Here is an 18,872-nt window from a genome sequence, read left to right as displayed (position 1 = left end):
TGTATATAATTTGTACCTTTAGATTTATTCATTACTGTGTTGAAGATATGGTACTATAACATGACTTGCATTTCTTTACATAGTAAGTATTATATTAACATATACTCTGAAATACTCATCTAACATCTCTTAAAATCTAAATCTCTAAATCTAAAAGTATAGATCAGTGACATTACATTTTACCTGATTCCGGTAAGTGTTTTGTGGCTATATTTAATTTGGAACATTTCACATTAAACTTATTTCAAACTGTATTGTGTACCAATATCCTGAAGTCTTTGTGTTTTTCATGAAATGTATTTATCCAAACTCTCAATGGCTTCCTCTTTAGAGTATTTTCTCCATTCATCTGGAATCTTACCGCTCCCTTTATAGGTTTTCTTGTAGTACTCTTCCAGATTCTTCTGAAATTTGCACACAAACCATTTCCAGTAGGGCAGCTCAGAGAGATCAGGGGTGATGCTCCACTTAGCATATTTAGGACCTCCTTTTCTGTATTCCTTCCAAAGGCACAAAACATCTGAGTTTGGGTCTGGATAAAATGAATGATCACTGGCTACTGCTGATGTGCAGATGTTGATAGCTAGGTTTCTTGTTCCTTTGTAATGCCACCCATACAGTCCAACATTACGATGAAAAGGGACACTGTGATCTTCATCATGGTTTTCTATGGTGTTGGTGCAGATGGCAGCACAGAAAGGACACTGAACCCAACAGCACTGACAGAGATGATCAATCAGAAGCTCATCTGGTCTGTCTGTGTTCTCCAGCTTCACTGGAAATGTTTCTGTGGTGAATTTAATGCGAGTGTCATATATTACAGAAGGAATCTCTTTTACTATCACATGTTCTAGGACAGTGATATCAACATCACCAATATTCACTCCAGTGAGGTCACTTACAGAGAAAACCAGAACATCAGACAGCAGATGTGTAAAATGAGTCAACCATGAATGAAGATCTCCATTGATCTCTTTAATGTGTTTGGTGGACTCTTGTGCTGCGTTTATGATCTTCTTCTGCAGTTGTTTAATGTTATTCACCATCTTAGGTTGAACACTATCATCAAATCTTTCAGTGATGTACTGACTGACTTCATCTCTGATGAAACTTTTAAAGTGATCTCTGGGATTCTCAATGTAGTTCATGTAGGCTGTAAAATCCTCTTTATTTGCCAGTGTCTTCAGGATGTGTTTCTCCAGATTTGATCTGTTTCCATTCAGTGATTCATGGTTTGTCTTCATTTCATCTGCTAAATCTCTGGCAGTTTTCTTGTAGACATTCTGCTCAATGGTTTCTTTAAGTTTATTACACATAAATTCAGCAGTAATGGCAGCTGATGTTGCTCCTTGAAAGTATTTCTGAAAAATCTTGTAATACTCCTCTCTTTTCAGGTCAAAATACAGAACAGAATCATTTGCTTCTCTGTATAATCTGTGTTGATCAGTGAATGTCTTTTTTGCTCTCTGACAAATCCAAACTACCAAATCCCTGAAGAATTCTCTCTTGAACACATATTTCACACTTGGCTCTTCTTCATATTTTGATATTTTTTTCTTGATGTAATCTATGAGTTGTTGAATGTGGATAATGTTGTAGCCCATCTTTGCAATGTTATATGACTGAATCATTTTATCTGTCTGATTGGCAATTTCATTGATTAAAGTTCTTACCTGAACTTTATCGTCTGGAGATAAAACAAAGCTAGGTTTCTTTTTAGCTCCTTTGTAGAAATGTTTTAAAGGTCCCATAACTCCACTGGATCTCTTTACCTGTACATAATCTGAATAGCTTCGCAGAGAGAGCATATCAATGTACTCACTGCTTATTTTCTTATAGTCTACAGGGAGACTTTCATAGGTGTTTCTGAGGAGATCTGTCACATCCTTTAATATGTCAATGTTTTTAACTGTAGGAGTGTCTCTGATGATCTCATCCATCTGCTCTTTCCAAAAGGAATCAAACTCTTTTTTCATGATATTTTCATCATTTGCTTTGTCTTTTAGTTTCATGGCAAGATCTTTGCTCTTTTCAAACAGACTGTTTTCATGTTGTGACAGCTGAGCATCAATCTTTTTCTTCATCTCTCGCTGCTGAAGAACCTGATTTAATTTCTTCTTTGTCTCCCTCACAATGTTTTCCTGAATCTCTTTGATTTTTATTTCAAATGAAGCTTTCCACTGATTCAGTATTTCTGCATGTCTGTCTTTTTCAAAGAATTCAGACATTGACTTTTTTACTTCCTCACTTTTTACCTGAAGTTCTCTTTGAAGATCAGAATCCTTAACTTCATGAACTACTTCATTCTTTATTCTGTTGTGTAGTTTGTTTTCAATGTCCAGCATGGCACTTCGAAGACTCCAGCTCCACTTGCTGTATTCTGTCTCTATTCTCCTGTAAGTTGCAATTTCCAGTGAATTTCTGAAGCTGAACACAAACTGTTCATTCAGCAAAGCCTCCCAGAGATCTTCAATACGTCCTCTTAGATGTGACAGCATTATACCATCTGATTCTGAAGCATGTGTTAAAATAGATTTTTTTAGATCCAGAACATTCTCACAGTAGTTTGGGTTTGGTGGCGCCATTGGTGGGCTTCCCTCCCACAGCTGAGCAAAATATTTCACATCTTTCTGAACATCAAATGCAATGACATCATTGAAATATTCTGCATCACAGACTTCTTCTTTAGCAGCGAGTTTTGTCATCTCATCCAGTGTCTCCTGCAGTCGTCTTCTTCCTTCCATGTTTTCCTCTCCAGCTGTGAGGTCTGAAACGTTCTGATGTACAAACATACAGCTGGGATTAAGTCTCACATTCTTCATCCTCATGAAGGCCTGGACAACAATCTGAAGAATTTCCTGCATCTCAGATGGGTTTTCTCCAAAGATGTTGATCAATGTCAGATTTCCAAGACCAACAACAAATGTGGCCAATTCATTATCATGATTTCTTGAGGAACTTCCACTCATTTCTGGTGCACGAAGACCCTCAGTATCAACAACCAGAATAAAATCAAACTTCAGATCTGGTCTCAGCTCCTCTGATACTCTGATCAACTGCATGAAAGCTCCTCTGGTGCATCGACCAGCACTGACAGAAAACTGAAGACCAAACATGGCATTGAGTAAAGTGGATTTACCAGAGCTCTGAATCCCTAAAACTGACAGCACAAAAACTCTCTGATCTCCCAGATTCTTGATGAGTTTATCAAAAACAGCTTTAATCCAGATGAGAGGAACCTGAGCAGCATCTCCATCCATCAACTCCAGTGGAAATCCAGAGATCATCATCTCTGCGGCAAGACTCGGTAGATCAGAGAAATCGTTTTTCTTTACAGATGACCATGATTCATAGATCTGACTGCCCTCTCTTACAATGTGCTCCAAGCCAAAGGTTGTTTTATTGATTTGTTGTGATATTTCCTCAAGCTCGGTTTGTTTATTCTTCAGTTGGTCTTGTTTGTTTGGCTTTTGTTTCATAGCTAAGAATTCCTTCCATATCTGATCATACTCCTTATGAAGTTCACAAAGCTTTTTAGAATTGAAGCCATCCAACAGGTTTATCATCCATGTCAGAAAATACTTTTTTTCACAATTTTTCAGTGATCGCAGTGCTTCAGAAAATATCCTCATAAACTCTGTTGATTCTTGTTTCACTTGTTGTTCTCTTATTTCTCTCATCAGTTTCAGTTTGGCACTTTTATCTTCCTCTAGATTTTCTCCTCTTAGATGACGAAGTTCTTTGTTTATTTTACACCAGTCGTGCCACAGTTTCCCCTGACAGGGCAGATTTGATTCTTTAACTGTTGATGGATCTTCATCATCCAATGATCTCATCATCTGGAGCGCCGTCTCTTTTCCTCTCTGACACTCTTCATTATTCTCATCTACTTGAATTCCTGTGTGTTCAGCCACTTCTTCCAGTTTAAAAGTCTTCTTGTGCTGTTTCAGACTGAATCTGATTGTTTCTTTTATCTCATTTGATAGATCAGATTGATTTTTGTTCAAAAGACCAAAGATGAATTTTCCATCTGTCGGTTTAGTTTTATTACAGTCATTGTCTGTGAGGAGACAAATAAGAGGTTGAGGAGATCTGAAGAGTGACTTCACTAAACTCTTATCCTGGTTCTTCTGTCCAAAATCAGATAAGAAAAGGACATTGACTGAAGACATACTGGTTAAAATCTCATATTGTTTCTCATTGTCTTCTGCATCACCGTGAATATTACAGAAGGCAACACAGTCAGTAAATGTATCTGTGTTTTTTCCAGATGGACAGTACCAGGCGATCTCCACCACTCCATCCATCAGTAGTCTGGTTCTGCTGCTTCCTGAGCAGTTTCTGTGGAAGAACGTGTTGTGTTTCTCATTGATCAAACTGTTTATCAGCTGAGACTTTGATGAAGACAAAGAGCCAAACCTGAAGAACGACACCATTGGAGTTTCTGCTTTGTACACAGGCTGGACTTTACTGATGATCTCATTGTCATTATTTCTCATCTTCCAGCTCTTGTGGATTTGTCTGAATGTCCAGAGAGGAAACTCAATCTGTTGTGTGAATGGATGAGGAACGAGAAGAGGAAGAGCAAACTGACACTGTGAGAGTTTAGTGACCATCAGCTGCTTTAGGAAACTATCAGCACAATGAAACACAGCCATCTGAACATCCATCACATGAATATCAAAGTCAACTTCAGGGTTGTAGTTTGCAGGTGTGTGTTGATCTTCTCTGTGTTTTATGTGAGTTTCTCTTGCTCTGTAGTTCATGTTCAACAGTTTAAGTAGGAATGAGTTCACAAGTTCAGTTTCTTTCTGTGGCTCCTGAGACTGAAGTGAAGACTTTGTGATTTTAAGAAATTCTTCTGTTCTCAGTTTATCTTGATGTCTGTTTGTTAAATGTAATCTATTGAAGAGTTTCTCAGGCTGTTTGCTGATTTTTGGTTCAACTATCTGTAAATTCATACATGAATATATATATTAAACAATATATTAAACATATTATATTATTAATATATTTGTTTTGTATAGGCATTAAATATTCAAATACACAATACAATTGGAAAGAAACATTTCTATTAAAGATTATGTAGAATAAGTGAATTTTGAGTTAAAACTTAATTATAAAGAATTGATTTCATTAATTATATTTTGCTGTTAAAATTGAAGTTTCATCATTGGAGAGAAACTGAGGAAGCAGAAAGATGAATTAAAGCATGGTAACACTTTATAATAAGGTTCATTAGTTAACATGGTAACACTTTAAGTATATGGACCAATTCTCCCTCTTAAATAGTGTCTTCTTAGCTTACATATTGGCTGTTTATTAGTGTTTATAAAGGACATATTAATGCCTTGTTCTGCATGACCATATAGTACATCCCTTAACCCAAAGCTACATCAACTACCTCATTAGCTATTAATTACCAGTAAATTGGGAGTTTACTCAGGCAAAAGTCATAATTAATAATCAATAAGTGTTCCCCATACTAAAGTGTTACCGTTAACGAGTGTTGTATTAGAGACCAGCTCATTCGAATCTGAGTCGAGACCCAGTCCAGAGAGGGTTGAGTCCGAGTCGAGACAGAGTCCAGAGAGGGTTGAGTCCAAGTCAAGACCGAGACAAGAGAAGGTCTGAGTCAAAACCGAGTCTGAGAAAAGACTTAAGGTCGTAGTCTGTGCTATGGCATTTTTGATCTCACCCTCAGTTGAATGATTTTGAAATCCACTCTATAATATTAGGACCTACAATATACACAGGTCCACTGTAACACAAACCACAGCATACCAATTTACAAAATAAATGTATTATTTATGAAACAAAATAATATTTTAATTAACTAAAGATAATTGCTAATAAGCTACAGTACTGTGCAAAAGTCTTAGGCTACCACCACCAGACTTGTTGTTTTAGAAGTTTTAATGTTCATCCATATTTATTTCTCAATCTATGTTATAAAACAGAAAATACAGGAAATATGTAAAAAAAATTAAACATTTTCAGGACTAAATTTCTTTATACACCGTCGGTGTTTAGTGTGACCTTGGCACTAAACACATCTTAAGCCTTTTTGAGCAGAATGAAGTAAAAAGACTAATTTCTTTAAAATTAGGATTTAATTTTATTTAAGTTTAAGAGATCCTGCAGTGTACTGCTATTGCTCAAGTGAAAGGGGAGTTTACCTTAAAAACTTTAGCACCACCGTTTTATAATTTTGGGTAACAGCGCCTTATCTAATGCTTAAATTTCACTGGATGGGTGGCAGTGCAAAACCTCCTCAGGTCTGACCGACTGACCTTGCGCCAGTCTGATGCGCGCAAAAAATCACCAATCACTGTTCGTGTCAATCTTACATTAGTTTAAAGAAACATTAATATATATTTTAAAAGGGACTCGTAATGTATTCGAGTACTAGTCGAGATCGAGTCAAAATGCTCACGAGTCTATGACAAGACCAAGACCATTAAAATAAGGTCTCGAGACCGAGTCCAAGACCGAGTCTGAGTCTCGAGTACTACAACATTGCCGTTAACATTAGATAATGTACTAACTAACATGAACAAACCATGGGCAATACAATTAGTTACAGTATTTATTAATCTTTGTTAATGTTAGTTAATAGAAATAAAGCTTTAATTGTTGGTTCATGTTAGTTCACAGTGCATTAACTGACGTTAACAAAATTTTAATGAAGTATTAGTAATTGTTGAAATTAACATTAACAAAGATTAATAAATGCTGTATAAGTGCAGTTCATTATTAGTTAACTAACATGTTAACTAATGTTGTTAACTAATTTTAACTAATAAACCTTATTATAAAGTGTTACCATGCTTTCATTCCTCTTTCTGCTTCCTCAGTTTCTCTCTAATGATGAAACTTCAATTTTAACAGCAAAATATAATTAATGAATTCAATTCTTTATATAAAGTGTTACCAAAAGCATAAATAATAAACAAAGATAAATAGTGACAGTGTGTTGTATAAACATCATATTATTTACAGTTTATAATAGAGAAACCCTTAAAACACTGAATATATCAGAATATGATCTACAGAGTAAATCTGACTCATGATGATTTTTATTCATGACTTACCAGTAGGGCTGCTCGATTATGGGCAAAATCATAATTATGATTATTTAACACACGATTACTCCTTTACTTTGAAAACTTGCATTTATTTAACCTTTTAATTAAGTAAGTGTATTAAGTAACAAATATCTTGTTTTTGTGATTGTTTGAATAAAAATTTGCACAGCCCTACTTACCAGATGACTTGAGTCTGTTTGAGAGCAGGAGATTGTAATTCTCTCTATTTCTCTTCTTGTGTCTTCTTCATACTCCTCTGTTTTTACTCTCATGAGTTTATCTTCACACTGTTGATCAATCAGATGAATTTTATCTTCATGAATTTTTCTTTCTTCTTCTCTCAGATGTTTCTCATTCTGGATTTTTTCTTCAAGCATCTTCTGTTCTTCTCTCCAGCTTTGTTTTTCTTCGTCTCTCCTTCTTTCATAATCTTGAATCTGTTTCTGTGTTTTTCTCTCTATTTCTTTCATCTTTTCTTTGTATTCTTCTTCTCTGTTTATCTTCTCTCGTTCATGTTTCTGTCTTTCTTCCTCCATTGTCATCTTCATCCTCTCCATCTCTGTGTTGTGTTTTAATTGAAGGTCTTCTCTTTCTCTTTCTGTTCTCTCTTTCTCTTTTTTTATTTTCTCATGGTCCAAAATCATTTGTTCTCTCTCTTTTCTTTTCTGATCCTCTTCTTCTTTTCTCATTTTTTCATCTGGTTTCTCTCTCTCATAGCTGTCTCTTTCCATTCTCATCTCTTTTTGCATCTCTCGCTTTTGCTTCATTTCACTTTTTTCTCTTTCTCTTCTCAGCTCATCTTCCATCTGTCTCTTTTGCTCCATTATTTCTCTTTTATATCTTTCTTCTGTCTTTCTAAACTCATCTTCTCTTCTCTTTCTCTCTTTTTCATTATTCTGTCGTTCAGTCTCTATTGTATTCATCAGTTTGTCTATTTGTGTTGTAAATTTGATCTGGAGATCTTTGTTTTCGTTGATTCTTTCCTTTATTTCATTTTTTAATGTCTCTCGTTCTCTTCTCATCTCGTCTCGCAGCTGTTTTTCTTGCTCCTTCATTTCTTTTTTATATCTTTCTTCTCTCTCTATAAATTCTTCTTCTCTTTTCTGTCTCTCTTGCTCGTGTTTCTGTTTTTCTTCCTCCATCATCATCTTCATTCTCTCTCTCTCCTCTTCTTTCTCTCTGCTCAGTTGTTCTATTGTGTCCTCCAGTCCCTTCATTTCTTTCTCATGTTTTTCTCGCTCCATCTCTCTGAATATTTTAGATGAGTAATAACTCCCTCCATTTCTGGTCACCATGTCGTCTATTTTCTCCAGTAAAGCAGAAACTTGTGTGTGATCTTCAGTCTCATTATTATTAAACACATGATATATGTTTCCACACTGTTCAATGAGATTCATTAAAGGAGATCCAGGTTTTCCTAAAAACTTTTCAATGGTTTCATCTTTAAGCTCCTCTCCTCTGGTGAAGAGTATCATGGTGTACATTAAAGAGTTTTCACCAAACATCTCTTGAATAATCTTCACTGATTCTTCCTCCTCTTTTGTGAAGCGTTGAGCTAAACTCAGTACAATAATAAACACATGAGGTCCTGGCAGTGTCATTGAGATACATTCGGTCATTTCTCTCTGAATCTCTTCATGTTCAGTATCAAACAGTCCTGGAGTATCAATCACAGTGATGCGTCTGCTGTTAACTTCAGCTGTTTCTCTCTGACACTCTTTAGTAATGGACTTGTGAGATACATCCGATATAAACGCTTTTCTCCCTAAGATTGTGTTTCCTGTTGTACTCTTCCCAACTCCAGTTTTTCCCAGCAGGACAATCCTCACATCATCTGAACCAACTCTAACATCTGCAAAGAAAAAACTGCATTAGATATACAATATAACAATACAAGACGACAAACTGAATCTGTTCTAATGCTAAATGAATTCAGCTTAAATGTTTAATTGTATAGCACAAAGAAAATATTTATAGTAAAACATTATATTCTAGAAAATTTCACAAAAATACAGATTTATTAAATGAGACGACATTGGTGCGAGGGCATAATTCCAAAAACGCGCCGAAAGGAGTGGAAATATCTGCGGATTATTTACTAAAAAGGCACAAATTAAATCACACAGACGCAACAGCTGATTTGCAAAATTACCAATGCAATCTACTAAGAGCAGCGCAAATTAGTTCAGGGTCACGAATAAGCAGAGCTGAGGTGCGGGTGATCCCGGGGTGGGTAATCGGGAGAACCAGGAGAATTTTAAAGTTCATTTTAAAATTTGTGAACTGTGAACGTCTCGGTTACGTATGTAACCCTCGTTCCCTGAAGGAAGGGAACGGAGACGTCACGTCGTGACCGACGAATTGGGAACCGCTCCGCGGGTGACCTATCTACTTCGAGAAACTATAAAAACGCCAATGAACTTGGCATGCAGGTATTTGCATAATGCCGGCGCCGCCCCGCCAGGTGCGTATATAAGCCGCAGGTGCACCAAATTAGCTATATTATTGCTGAGAAGCCGAGCAACAGTGCCCGGCCTGAAAACAGCAATGGAACAGCAAACTGTGGCGACGGGACGTGACGTCTCCGTTCCCTTCCTTCAGGGAACGAGGGTTACATACGTAACCGAGACGTTCCCTTTCAGTCGGTCACTACGACGTCATGTGATGACCGACGAATTGGGAATCCCTACCAAAACGCCACTGCCGCTGAACCCTTCCAGTGTCTGTAAAAGCCCTCCGCCCTCCACATAGGGGGCGGAACCTAAGGCGAAATGCAGAAGGCCGGTCACTACCTGTTCCTTAACCCACGATAGCAAACTGGGGAAGCGTCTAAACTGAGCGGAGCTAGAACACTGCGGAAGCCATCCCCTAAGAAGGTTGAATGGATGACATAAAATATGAAACAACCGATAGGTTGCTCATAAAAAGTCTCTGAACAAAACATAGTATGCAGAGAGATGCAGAGCAGGCTCTGCTAAGGAAAACGTGGAGGATTAGTACCCCACGGAGTATACACACAAATGAACCCCACGTAGGGGACAAATGTGGACGCCTAGCCTACACAGGTTTACAGAGAATACATCAGTGATAGGTTGACAGCGGATGCTCCGCAACACCAGCTATCAGGGCGGTGGAGGAGAGGCAAAAACAGTTTTTGAGACGTTTTTGCCCCGATGGCCTTCCATATTGGTGCAGATGTGCAGCACCAAAATAGAGGCTCCAAGCCGACACACGAGCCGACCCTCGGCATTCTTAACTAGTTAGTAGAAAGAACCCGAGTGGAAACCGGTTCGACACGAACACTATAGAATCTTGTGAACGTATTAGGTGTCGCCCAGCCTGCAGCTCTACAAATATCTGTTAGCGAGGAACCGCGAGCCAGTCCCCAAGATGATGCCACACTGCGTGTAGAGTGGGCACGTAAATTAAACGGACAAGGCACATTCTGCTTTTGATATGCAAGGGCTATAGTATCCACAATCCAATGGGACATCCTCTGCTTGGTGACACTTTTTCCTTTCTGCTGACCACCGTAACAAACAAAGAGCTGATCTGAGGTCCTAAAGCTTTGCGTCCTGTCTATATACACACGTAGTGCACGAACAGGGCATAACAAAGCCATGGCTGGGTCTGCCTGCTCCAAAGGCAGCGCTTGCAGGTTCACCACTTGATCTCTGAAAGGAGTGGTGGGAACTTTGGGCACAAAGCCGGGCCGGGGTCTCAGTGTTACGCTGGATGCAGCCGGCCCGAACTGGAGGCACGAATCGTCTGGATGCAGCCGGCCCGAACTGGAGGCACGAATCGTCGACCGAAAATGCATGAATATCCCCTATCCTCTTAACAGAAGCCAAAGCGAGGAGAGTTAATGTCTTCATAGTAAGAAATGTAACACTCACACTATGCAGAGGCTCAAATGGGGCTTCCTGGAGTGATTTCAGCACCAAGGACAGGTCCCACGGAGGAATAGAGGGAGGACGCGAAGGATTCAGTCTTCGAGCGCCTCTAAGAAATCTAATGACCAGGTCGTGCTGACCCACTGTCCTACCGTTTACGGGTGAATGGTGAGCTGATATCGCAGCTATATCGACCTTAATAGTGGATGGTGACAGCCTATTCTCCAAACGACGCTGGAGATACAAAAGCACAACACTAATCGGGCATTCTCGGGAGTTTTCACTTTGGGAAGAACACCAGTCGACAAACAGGTTCCATTTAAGCGCGTAAGCCTGTCTCGTAGACGGCGCTCGCGCTGCAGCAATAGTGTTAGATACCTCTTGCGGTAAATCACTCAAATCCTCCGTGCCCCGTCCAGAGACCACACATGGAGGTTCCACAGGTCGGGGCGCGGGTGCCATAATGTGCCCTCTTGTTGAGAAAGAAGGTCCTTCCTCAGGGGAATCTTCCAAGGAGGGGCTGTCGCGAGGAGAGAGAGTTCTGTAAACCAACTCCTGGTTGTCCAATACGGTGCCACCAACAGCACGCTCTCCTCGTCCTCCCGGATTTTGCATAGGGTTTGCGCAATGAGGCTCACCGGAGGGAACGCGTATTTGCGCATGTTTCGCGGCCAGCTGTGTGCCAATGCATCCACGCCGAGCGAGTCGTCGGCTAGTGAATAGAACAGGCGACAATGGGTCGTCTCTGGGGAAGCAAACAGATCTATCTGCGCTTTGCCGAAACGTCTCCAAATCTGCTGAACCGCAATGGGGTGGAGTCGCCATTCGCCGGGATGCGCAGCCCGAGAGAGCGCATCCGCCTCTACATTGAGCGTGCCCGGGATGTAAATGGCACGAAGAGACCTCAAATTCTTCTGACTCCAAGTGAGGAGATGACGGGCGAGATGCGACAGGTGACGCGAGCGTAAACCGCCTTGACGATTGATGTACGCCACGGTCGCAGTGTTGTCTGTGCAAACTAATACATCTTTGCCCCGTAACTCGTTGCTGAAACGGACGAGCGCAAGATATACAGCCCACATTTCTCGGCAATTTATGTGCCAATGCAGCTGGGGTGCCGTCCAGACCCCCGAAGCCGCAAGCCCATCGTATGTGGCCCCCCACCCCGTGTCCGAAGCATCTGTGCATACTATTGCATGCCTGGAGACCTGTCTCAGAGGCACACCGGCTCGGAGAAACGCACGGTCTGACCACGGAGTGAAAGTGCGACGACACGCAGGTGTAATGATAACACGGTGAATGCCGCGCAGCCACGCTCTCCTCGGGACTCGATCGTGAAGCCAATGCTGAAGCGGTCGCATATGAAGCAGTCCGAGCGGAGTTACAGCTGCAGCTGCTGCCATATGCCCCAGGAGCTTCTGAAATTGTTTCAGCGGGACCGCGCTCTTGCTCTTGAATGTATTCAGGCAAGTCAGAATCGACTGTACACGCGCTTCTGTTAGACGAGCTGTCAAATCGATCGAGTCCAGTTCCATCCCGAGAAAAGAGATTCTCTGCACGGGGCAAAGCTTGCTCTTTTCCCAGTTGACCCGAAGACCCAAACGAGCGAGGTGTTTTAGAGTTAAATCTCTGTGATCGAACAGCGTCTGACACGTTTGAGCTATTATGAGCCAATCGTCTAAATACGCGAGAATGCGCACACCATTCTCTCTCAGGGGTTTTAAAGCCCCCTCCACTACTTTGGTGAATACACGGGGAGACAGAGAGAGCCCGAATGGGAGGACTTTGTACTGGTATGCTCGCCCCTCGAACGCAAAGCGGAGAAACGGCCTGTGCCGGGGGAGAATCGATACGTGGAAGTACGCGTCCTTCAGGTCGATGGATGCGAACCAATGGTTTGGACGAATGCATGGAAATATGCGCTTGGGCGTCAGCATCTTGAACGGCATTCTGTGAAGTGCACGGTTCAGCGAACGCAGGTCCAGGATCGGTCGCAAGCCGCCGCTTTTCTTGGGTACAATAAAGTAAGGGCTGTAAAACCCCGACCTCATCTCGGCTGGAGGGACCGGCTCGATCGCGTCCTTCGCCAGTAGGACAGCGATCTCCGCACGGAGGACGTGCGCATCGGCAGCTCTCACCGCAGTGAAACGAACGCCGGAGAATTTGGGGGGACGCCGGGCAAATTGGATCGCGTAGCCGAGACGAATCGTGTGTAAAAGCCAACGCGACGGGCTGGGAAGCTGTTCCCACGCCCCCAGACACCGTGCGAGAGAGACTAAAGGCACGATCGGTGTACCCGCGGCGGGCGCAACGGAGGTGATCGCCGGTGTGTGCGTATTGGCCGCACCGACAGCAGTGTTGTGCATGATAACACTCACCTGAGTCCACTGCTGGGTGGGTGAGTAAGGGAGGCTCTGCTGGAGACACCTCACGCCACTCGATGCACCCTCTGGCGAAGGGGGAGGAAGACGATGGGTTATGAGCCCGTGATTGTCTTCTCTCCCCTGAGAAGACAGAGAGCGCGGAGGGGTTATGAGCCCGTGCGTTGCTCTCGTACTCCTCTGATGAGTCGGAGAACGAGGGGGGGTTATGAGCCCGCTCGTGTCTCCGGCGCTCATCTGAAGACCTAGAGATGGAAGTGGAATTCGCTCTTTTTTTGGAATTGTGGGTGCCGACTGAAAAGTCGGCGGAACAGAAAATTGAAACAAAGGATTCCCCAACCGGCCCTCCTCCGGTGGGGGGAGTGGTGCCTTCACCATCTCCCGAAGAGCGATCCCCTCCATCTCTAGGTCGCCCGTCTCAGGGCCGCTTCGATTTTCTTTTTCCACCCTTTGAAGCGGGCTGAGCGGGCGGGGCGGGCTGCTGACGACCGGTTCCTCGCTTCTTAGAAGAGCCCCGGGGAGGAACGGAGGCGGCCGCCGCAGGACGCCCTCGGCGAGGAGCAGGCTGAGGTGCCGACGTGGACGGGGCAGGCGCAGGACGCTTCCGACGTGGCATGATCTGAGCGATGGCCTCAGTCTGCTTTTTGGCCGCGGAGAATTGCTGGGCAAACTCCTCGACCGTCTCGCCGAACAGGCCGGTCTGGGAAACCGGAGCATTCAGGAGCCGGGTCTTATCAGCATCCTTCATGTCCGCCAGACACAGCCAGAGATGGCGTTCCTGGACTACCAGGGTAGACATCGCACGCCCGACGGCGCGTGCGGCGACCTTGGTCGCACGAAGCGCCAGATCCGTAGCTGCACGCAGTTCAGAGAACTCCGCCGAGTCGTGACCTCCCGCGTGCAGGTCCCTCAGAGCCTTAGCCTGGTGGACCTGCAGCAATGCCATGGCATGCAGGGCAGAGGCTGCCTCCCCACAAGCCTTGTAAGCAGCGCCGAAGACTGCTTACAGGCCCGTGAGGGGAGAGTAGGCTGGTCCCGCCAGGAGGAAGGGACACTGGCCGGACACAACTGCATCGCGACCGGCCGCTCCACTGACGGGATACCAGTGTACCCCTTGGCATCTCCACCCTCGAGAGAGGTGAGGGGTGAAGGCTGAAACGGTCGGTTCCGGGCGGAAAACGGGGTTTTCCACGACCGCGTCAGCTCTTCATGCACCTCGGGGAAGAAAGGCACCGGGGGCGAGGACTGAGAAGCCCTGGCACCCCCGAAGAACCAATCATCGAGGAGGGACGGTTCAGGTGGGGGAGGTTTAGTCCACTCCAAGCCGACCGCCTCCGCCGCCCGAGCGAGCATGGCTGCCATCTCGGGGTCGAACACAGAAGCCGCAACCTGGCCCGAAGGCGGGAGCGGATCCGGATCGACGTCCGAGGCTGACAACCCCCCTTCCAATGTTACGGTGGACATCGCGTCGGGTGGAGGCTCGACAAAGCGCGAGGACACCGTAGAACACGGGCCGCTCGTCTCCATCGGGACCTCCGCTGGCAACGGATCAGGGCGCTGGGAGCTGCTGGATGAACCAGCAGACCGACCCAGCACCGTTATACGGAGATCATCCTTCGCAAGTCTGGTAGCTGCGCTCTTAGCAGCACCAGACTTGGAAGGCGGGCGCCGTTCTCGGAGAAACGACACCCGTCTCCGCAAATCCGCCATAGTCATGCCCTCACAGATGGAGCATGAACTATCACGCAACGCTGCCTCTGCGTGCTGGAGCCCCAGACACGAAAGACAACGCTGGTGGCCATCCCGGGGGGCGATGAACACACCGCATCCAGAAACCGAACACGGACGGAAATCCATCTTTAAAAAGACGACCCCGACCGTGACACGAATGAGTGGCTGTCTTTAAAAAGACACAAAGCTCAAACGTGCTGCTCTTTTAGGGAAATCACTCTTTTGTGCGAGCTGGTGAAACACACAGGGAGAGGCAACGCACTCACTCGAACTCAAGTCCTAAATTAAAGAGACAGAGAGAGAGAGAGAAAGGGTGGAGAAAAAACACTGCGAGCCTCCGCTGAGGTGTCTTTGCCCAACCAACTTCAGCAAGCTGAGATCTTATTTTCTTCCCTTCCAGAACAGGATCTACGAAGATCAGATAGAAAGCTTCTCGAGAGCAGATGTCTGCCGGCTTCGAAGCAATAAAGCTAATTTGGTATTGTGCACCTGCGGCTTATATACGCACCTGGCGGGGCGGCGCCGGCATTATGCAAATACCTGCATGCCAAGTTCATTGGCGTTTTTATAGTTTCTCGAAGTAGATAGGTCACCCGCGGAGCGGTTCCCAATTCGTCGGTCACGACGTGATGTCGTAGTGACCGACTGAAAGGGAACTGAACTAGTTCATGTTGAAAGTGAACTTTCCCAATACTGGTTATAAGCATGTTACAGGACATAGTTGTTAAAAAGTTGCTAGTTTCTTAAAGGAATTAAGTCTTGGGGTACTGAGAAGCTAAAAAAACTATTCTAATTAAAGTTAATGTCTGTTAACAATTAACTTGTAATTTGTTATTAGCTTCTTCAAGAAAAGTCAAATAGTTTAAGTTAAAATCCTAAAAGAAAATGGAGACTAAGTGTAACACTGCAGATTTAGTTAAAGAGCTCAAAGGCTGGTGCAGAAGAGAAGAGTTGGATGATGCCCATTCCCTCATGGTACTTATTCCAGAAGACGTTGGAATGCCCAGATTGAAGAAGCCCTCAGAACTATCAAAGCTTTAGGGCGAGTGCAAGTAAGAGGATGGACAGTTAGTCTGAAGATGGATACCCACAGGGTGCTATGCGAGTGTAAAGAGAAGATGGACCCCACCAAAGTCCCTCCTGAACTGTTGCCAGAGGCCAAGATTAAAAAATTGATGATTATTATTGCGTCTGAAAGTCCTGATCCTTCTAGCCCATTGGAAGAATTTCCAGAGAGTGGCTCGGAAGAGTCTATTATTTGAGTGGTGGGTGATTTGTTGACTAAGATGGGAAAACCATTGAGAGTGTTTTCAGGTACCTTGCCAACTCCAGTTGGAGAAGAGTCTCTTGAGCATTGGTTGAAACATGCACGCCTGATGGACGTATCATGGAAAATCTGAAAGGTCCTGCGCTAGCTGTTGTAAAGGCTGTGCGGACTGCTGATCCAGAGGTCAGTCCTGATGCTTGTAAAGTTCAAACTCTAGTCGCTCTCAAATCACAATTATTTCTGAGCCCTGGTATAAGCACCACTTACCTGATGTCCCAATCCAGCCAGTGTCAGGGTTGGCGAAATGGGGTTTAAGCGAAACCAGTTACCCTTACCTGTGATATGTCGTAGTGGAGATGGAATTTCCCGAGAAGGACACCGGTGCAACGGAGACACTTTCCGTCCTTGCTCTGATTTGCCCAAATTCAAAATGTCCTGAAAAGACCCCAGTGATCCTAGGCACAAATGCAAACCTGTTCCAGAGACTGTCCATGCTATGTCGGTAGACCACAGGAGTGGACATTGCCTAGAAAGAACTCTATTTTTCACACCGACCAACCAACCTTTGAGAATGAAGAGGATGAAGTTGCATGTGTGAAGTGGATGGGTCCAGGCTAACCTTACCTTAACGTCTGGTGGTGAATGCTGTGCCATCTGTGAAGTGGAGTTAAAGAAGCCTTTGGGTAAAGACATGTTGATGGTTGAGGCCTCACCCACCTCTCCATTACCATCTGGAGTACTGTTGCAGCCTATGGTCGTGCATGGTACTGCAGTGGATGATCACATCACTGTCCTTATCCAGAATGAGTCCATGAAAGACACCGTCATTCCATTTGGACTGTCTTAGGCCAGCTGTGTCACGTTGATCCAGTCGTTCCATCTCTGAAAGTTGAAACTGAGGCAGTGACTGTACCAACAGAGTTAGACCCTCAACTGATCCAGTTTGGCGATTCACCCATACCATCACAATGGAAAGCACGACTCCGTCAAAAGTTATGTGAGCGAGCAAACGTATTCTTTTTGCATGAGTGGGATATTGGTCTGGCAAAGGATGTGGAACACCATATCAGGATGACCGATGCAAAGCCATTGAAAGAACCCTTAAGACGTTTAGCTCCACCAGATATTGACGATGTTTGACGAAGGCTGGTATAATTAAGGAGTCACATAGCCATTATGCATCACCAATTGTGATAGCCAGAAAGAAGACTGGGCAAATCAGAATGTGCGTTGACTATAGGACCCTTAATAGGCATACAATTCCAGACCAGTACAAGACTCCTCGCATAGACAATGCGTTAGATTGTTTAAGTGGAAGCAAATCATTTTCTGTCCTTGATTTACATAGTGGCTACTACCAGATCGCCATGGCAGAGGAGTATGTCACAAGTCGGGGCTGGCCACTAGTGTAACCAAGCTACGCCCCTTCTTAGTTTCCACCTCGAGGAGGTCCCAAAGCCAACCCAATGACCAGACAACACAAGTGCACGTAAGTATAAAAAAATAGAATTTTATTTAATTTAATTAAAATAGATGGGGGAATGGGGAAGAGTTTTAAAACTAAGGGTTCTTGTCCTGCCCTCCAGGTGGGCCGTGATCGGAAAAGGGAAAGGGGGGGGAGACGGGGCCAGATGTCCGGGGTCCAAGACTCTGTGGGGGTGTGCGGCTCGGGCTCCTCCGCCTTGCTTTATGATCTCGTGGCGCCCTCCTTTTCCTCCTGGAGCAGATTAAAACGACTGAGAGAAGTGCTGTGTGAAATACTGTTTCCCTGACGTACCCTTTTGCTGGACGACGACTGGGGCTCTCCTATACATTATGCTGGGGTGGTATACAGTTGGTGCTCTCCAAATAAGGTATTCTACTTTTTCTCCTAACAGGCTGCTGGCTAGAACACAGAAGCTCGGTTAATCACCACTGGTATTGACGCTCACCTCTCCAGCTTGGGGCGACGTACAGTAAGTACGGTTCAGGTAAGGTATTCAAGTTCGCTCTCTCTCTTTACAGGCGGTCCACTCTCAGGTGAGGTATTCAGGTTTCTCTCTCTCCACAGGCTGCTGGCTGGGGCACAGAAGATCGGTTAATAACCATTGATAATGACTCTCTCACCTCTCCAGCTTGGGACGTCGTACAGTAAGTACTGCTTAGGTAAGGTGTTCGGTTCTCTCTCTTCACAGGCTATCAACCCTCAGGTAACGTATTCAGGCTGCTTTCTCTCCACAGGCTGCTGACTGGGGCACAAAAGGTCGGTTAATAACCACTGGTATTGACTCTCACCTTTCCAGCTTGGGACGACGTACAATAAGTACGGTTCAGGTAAGGTGTTCAAGTTTATCTCTCCACAGGCGGCTGGCTAGGCTCGCACGCAGCATATACAAAGGTTTGAAATGACTGGTACCCGCAGCCTTGCGTTCTCCCACGGCGAGGTTGGTAGAGGCGGGAGTTTTCTGACAATACACACACAGCGCCACACTGCACCTCTTCAAAGTGTACTTTCACAGCAAACACAGACTCA

At 44.2% G+C, this 18,872-nt stretch overlaps 1 protein-coding gene across 1 annotated transcript; it reads right to left on the bottom strand.

The window, feature by feature from the left end:
- Positions 1-8,836, bottom strand: LOC135750273 (interferon-induced very large GTPase 1-like). Its single transcript, XM_065269065.1, has 2 exons — positions 7,268-8,836; positions 1-4,949 (listed from the first exon to the last, which is right to left on the bottom strand). The coding sequence occupies exons 1-2, from the start codon at positions 8,705-8,707 to the stop codon at positions 288-290; spliced, it is 6,102 nt and encodes a 2,033-aa protein (XP_065125137.1). The 5' UTR covers positions 8,708-8,836; the 3' UTR covers positions 1-287.
- Between the last annotated feature and the right edge of the window lie 10,036 nt (positions 8,837-18,872).

Source organism: Paramisgurnus dabryanus, chromosome 21, assembly GCF_030506205.2.
Source record: "Paramisgurnus dabryanus chromosome 21, PD_genome_1.1, whole genome shotgun sequence".
Classification (NCBI taxonomy): domain Eukaryota; kingdom Metazoa; phylum Chordata; class Actinopteri; order Cypriniformes; family Cobitidae; genus Paramisgurnus; species Paramisgurnus dabryanus.
The sequence above is the reverse complement of the archived record's forward strand: the minus strand, read 5'-3'. Positions and strand labels throughout refer to the sequence as shown.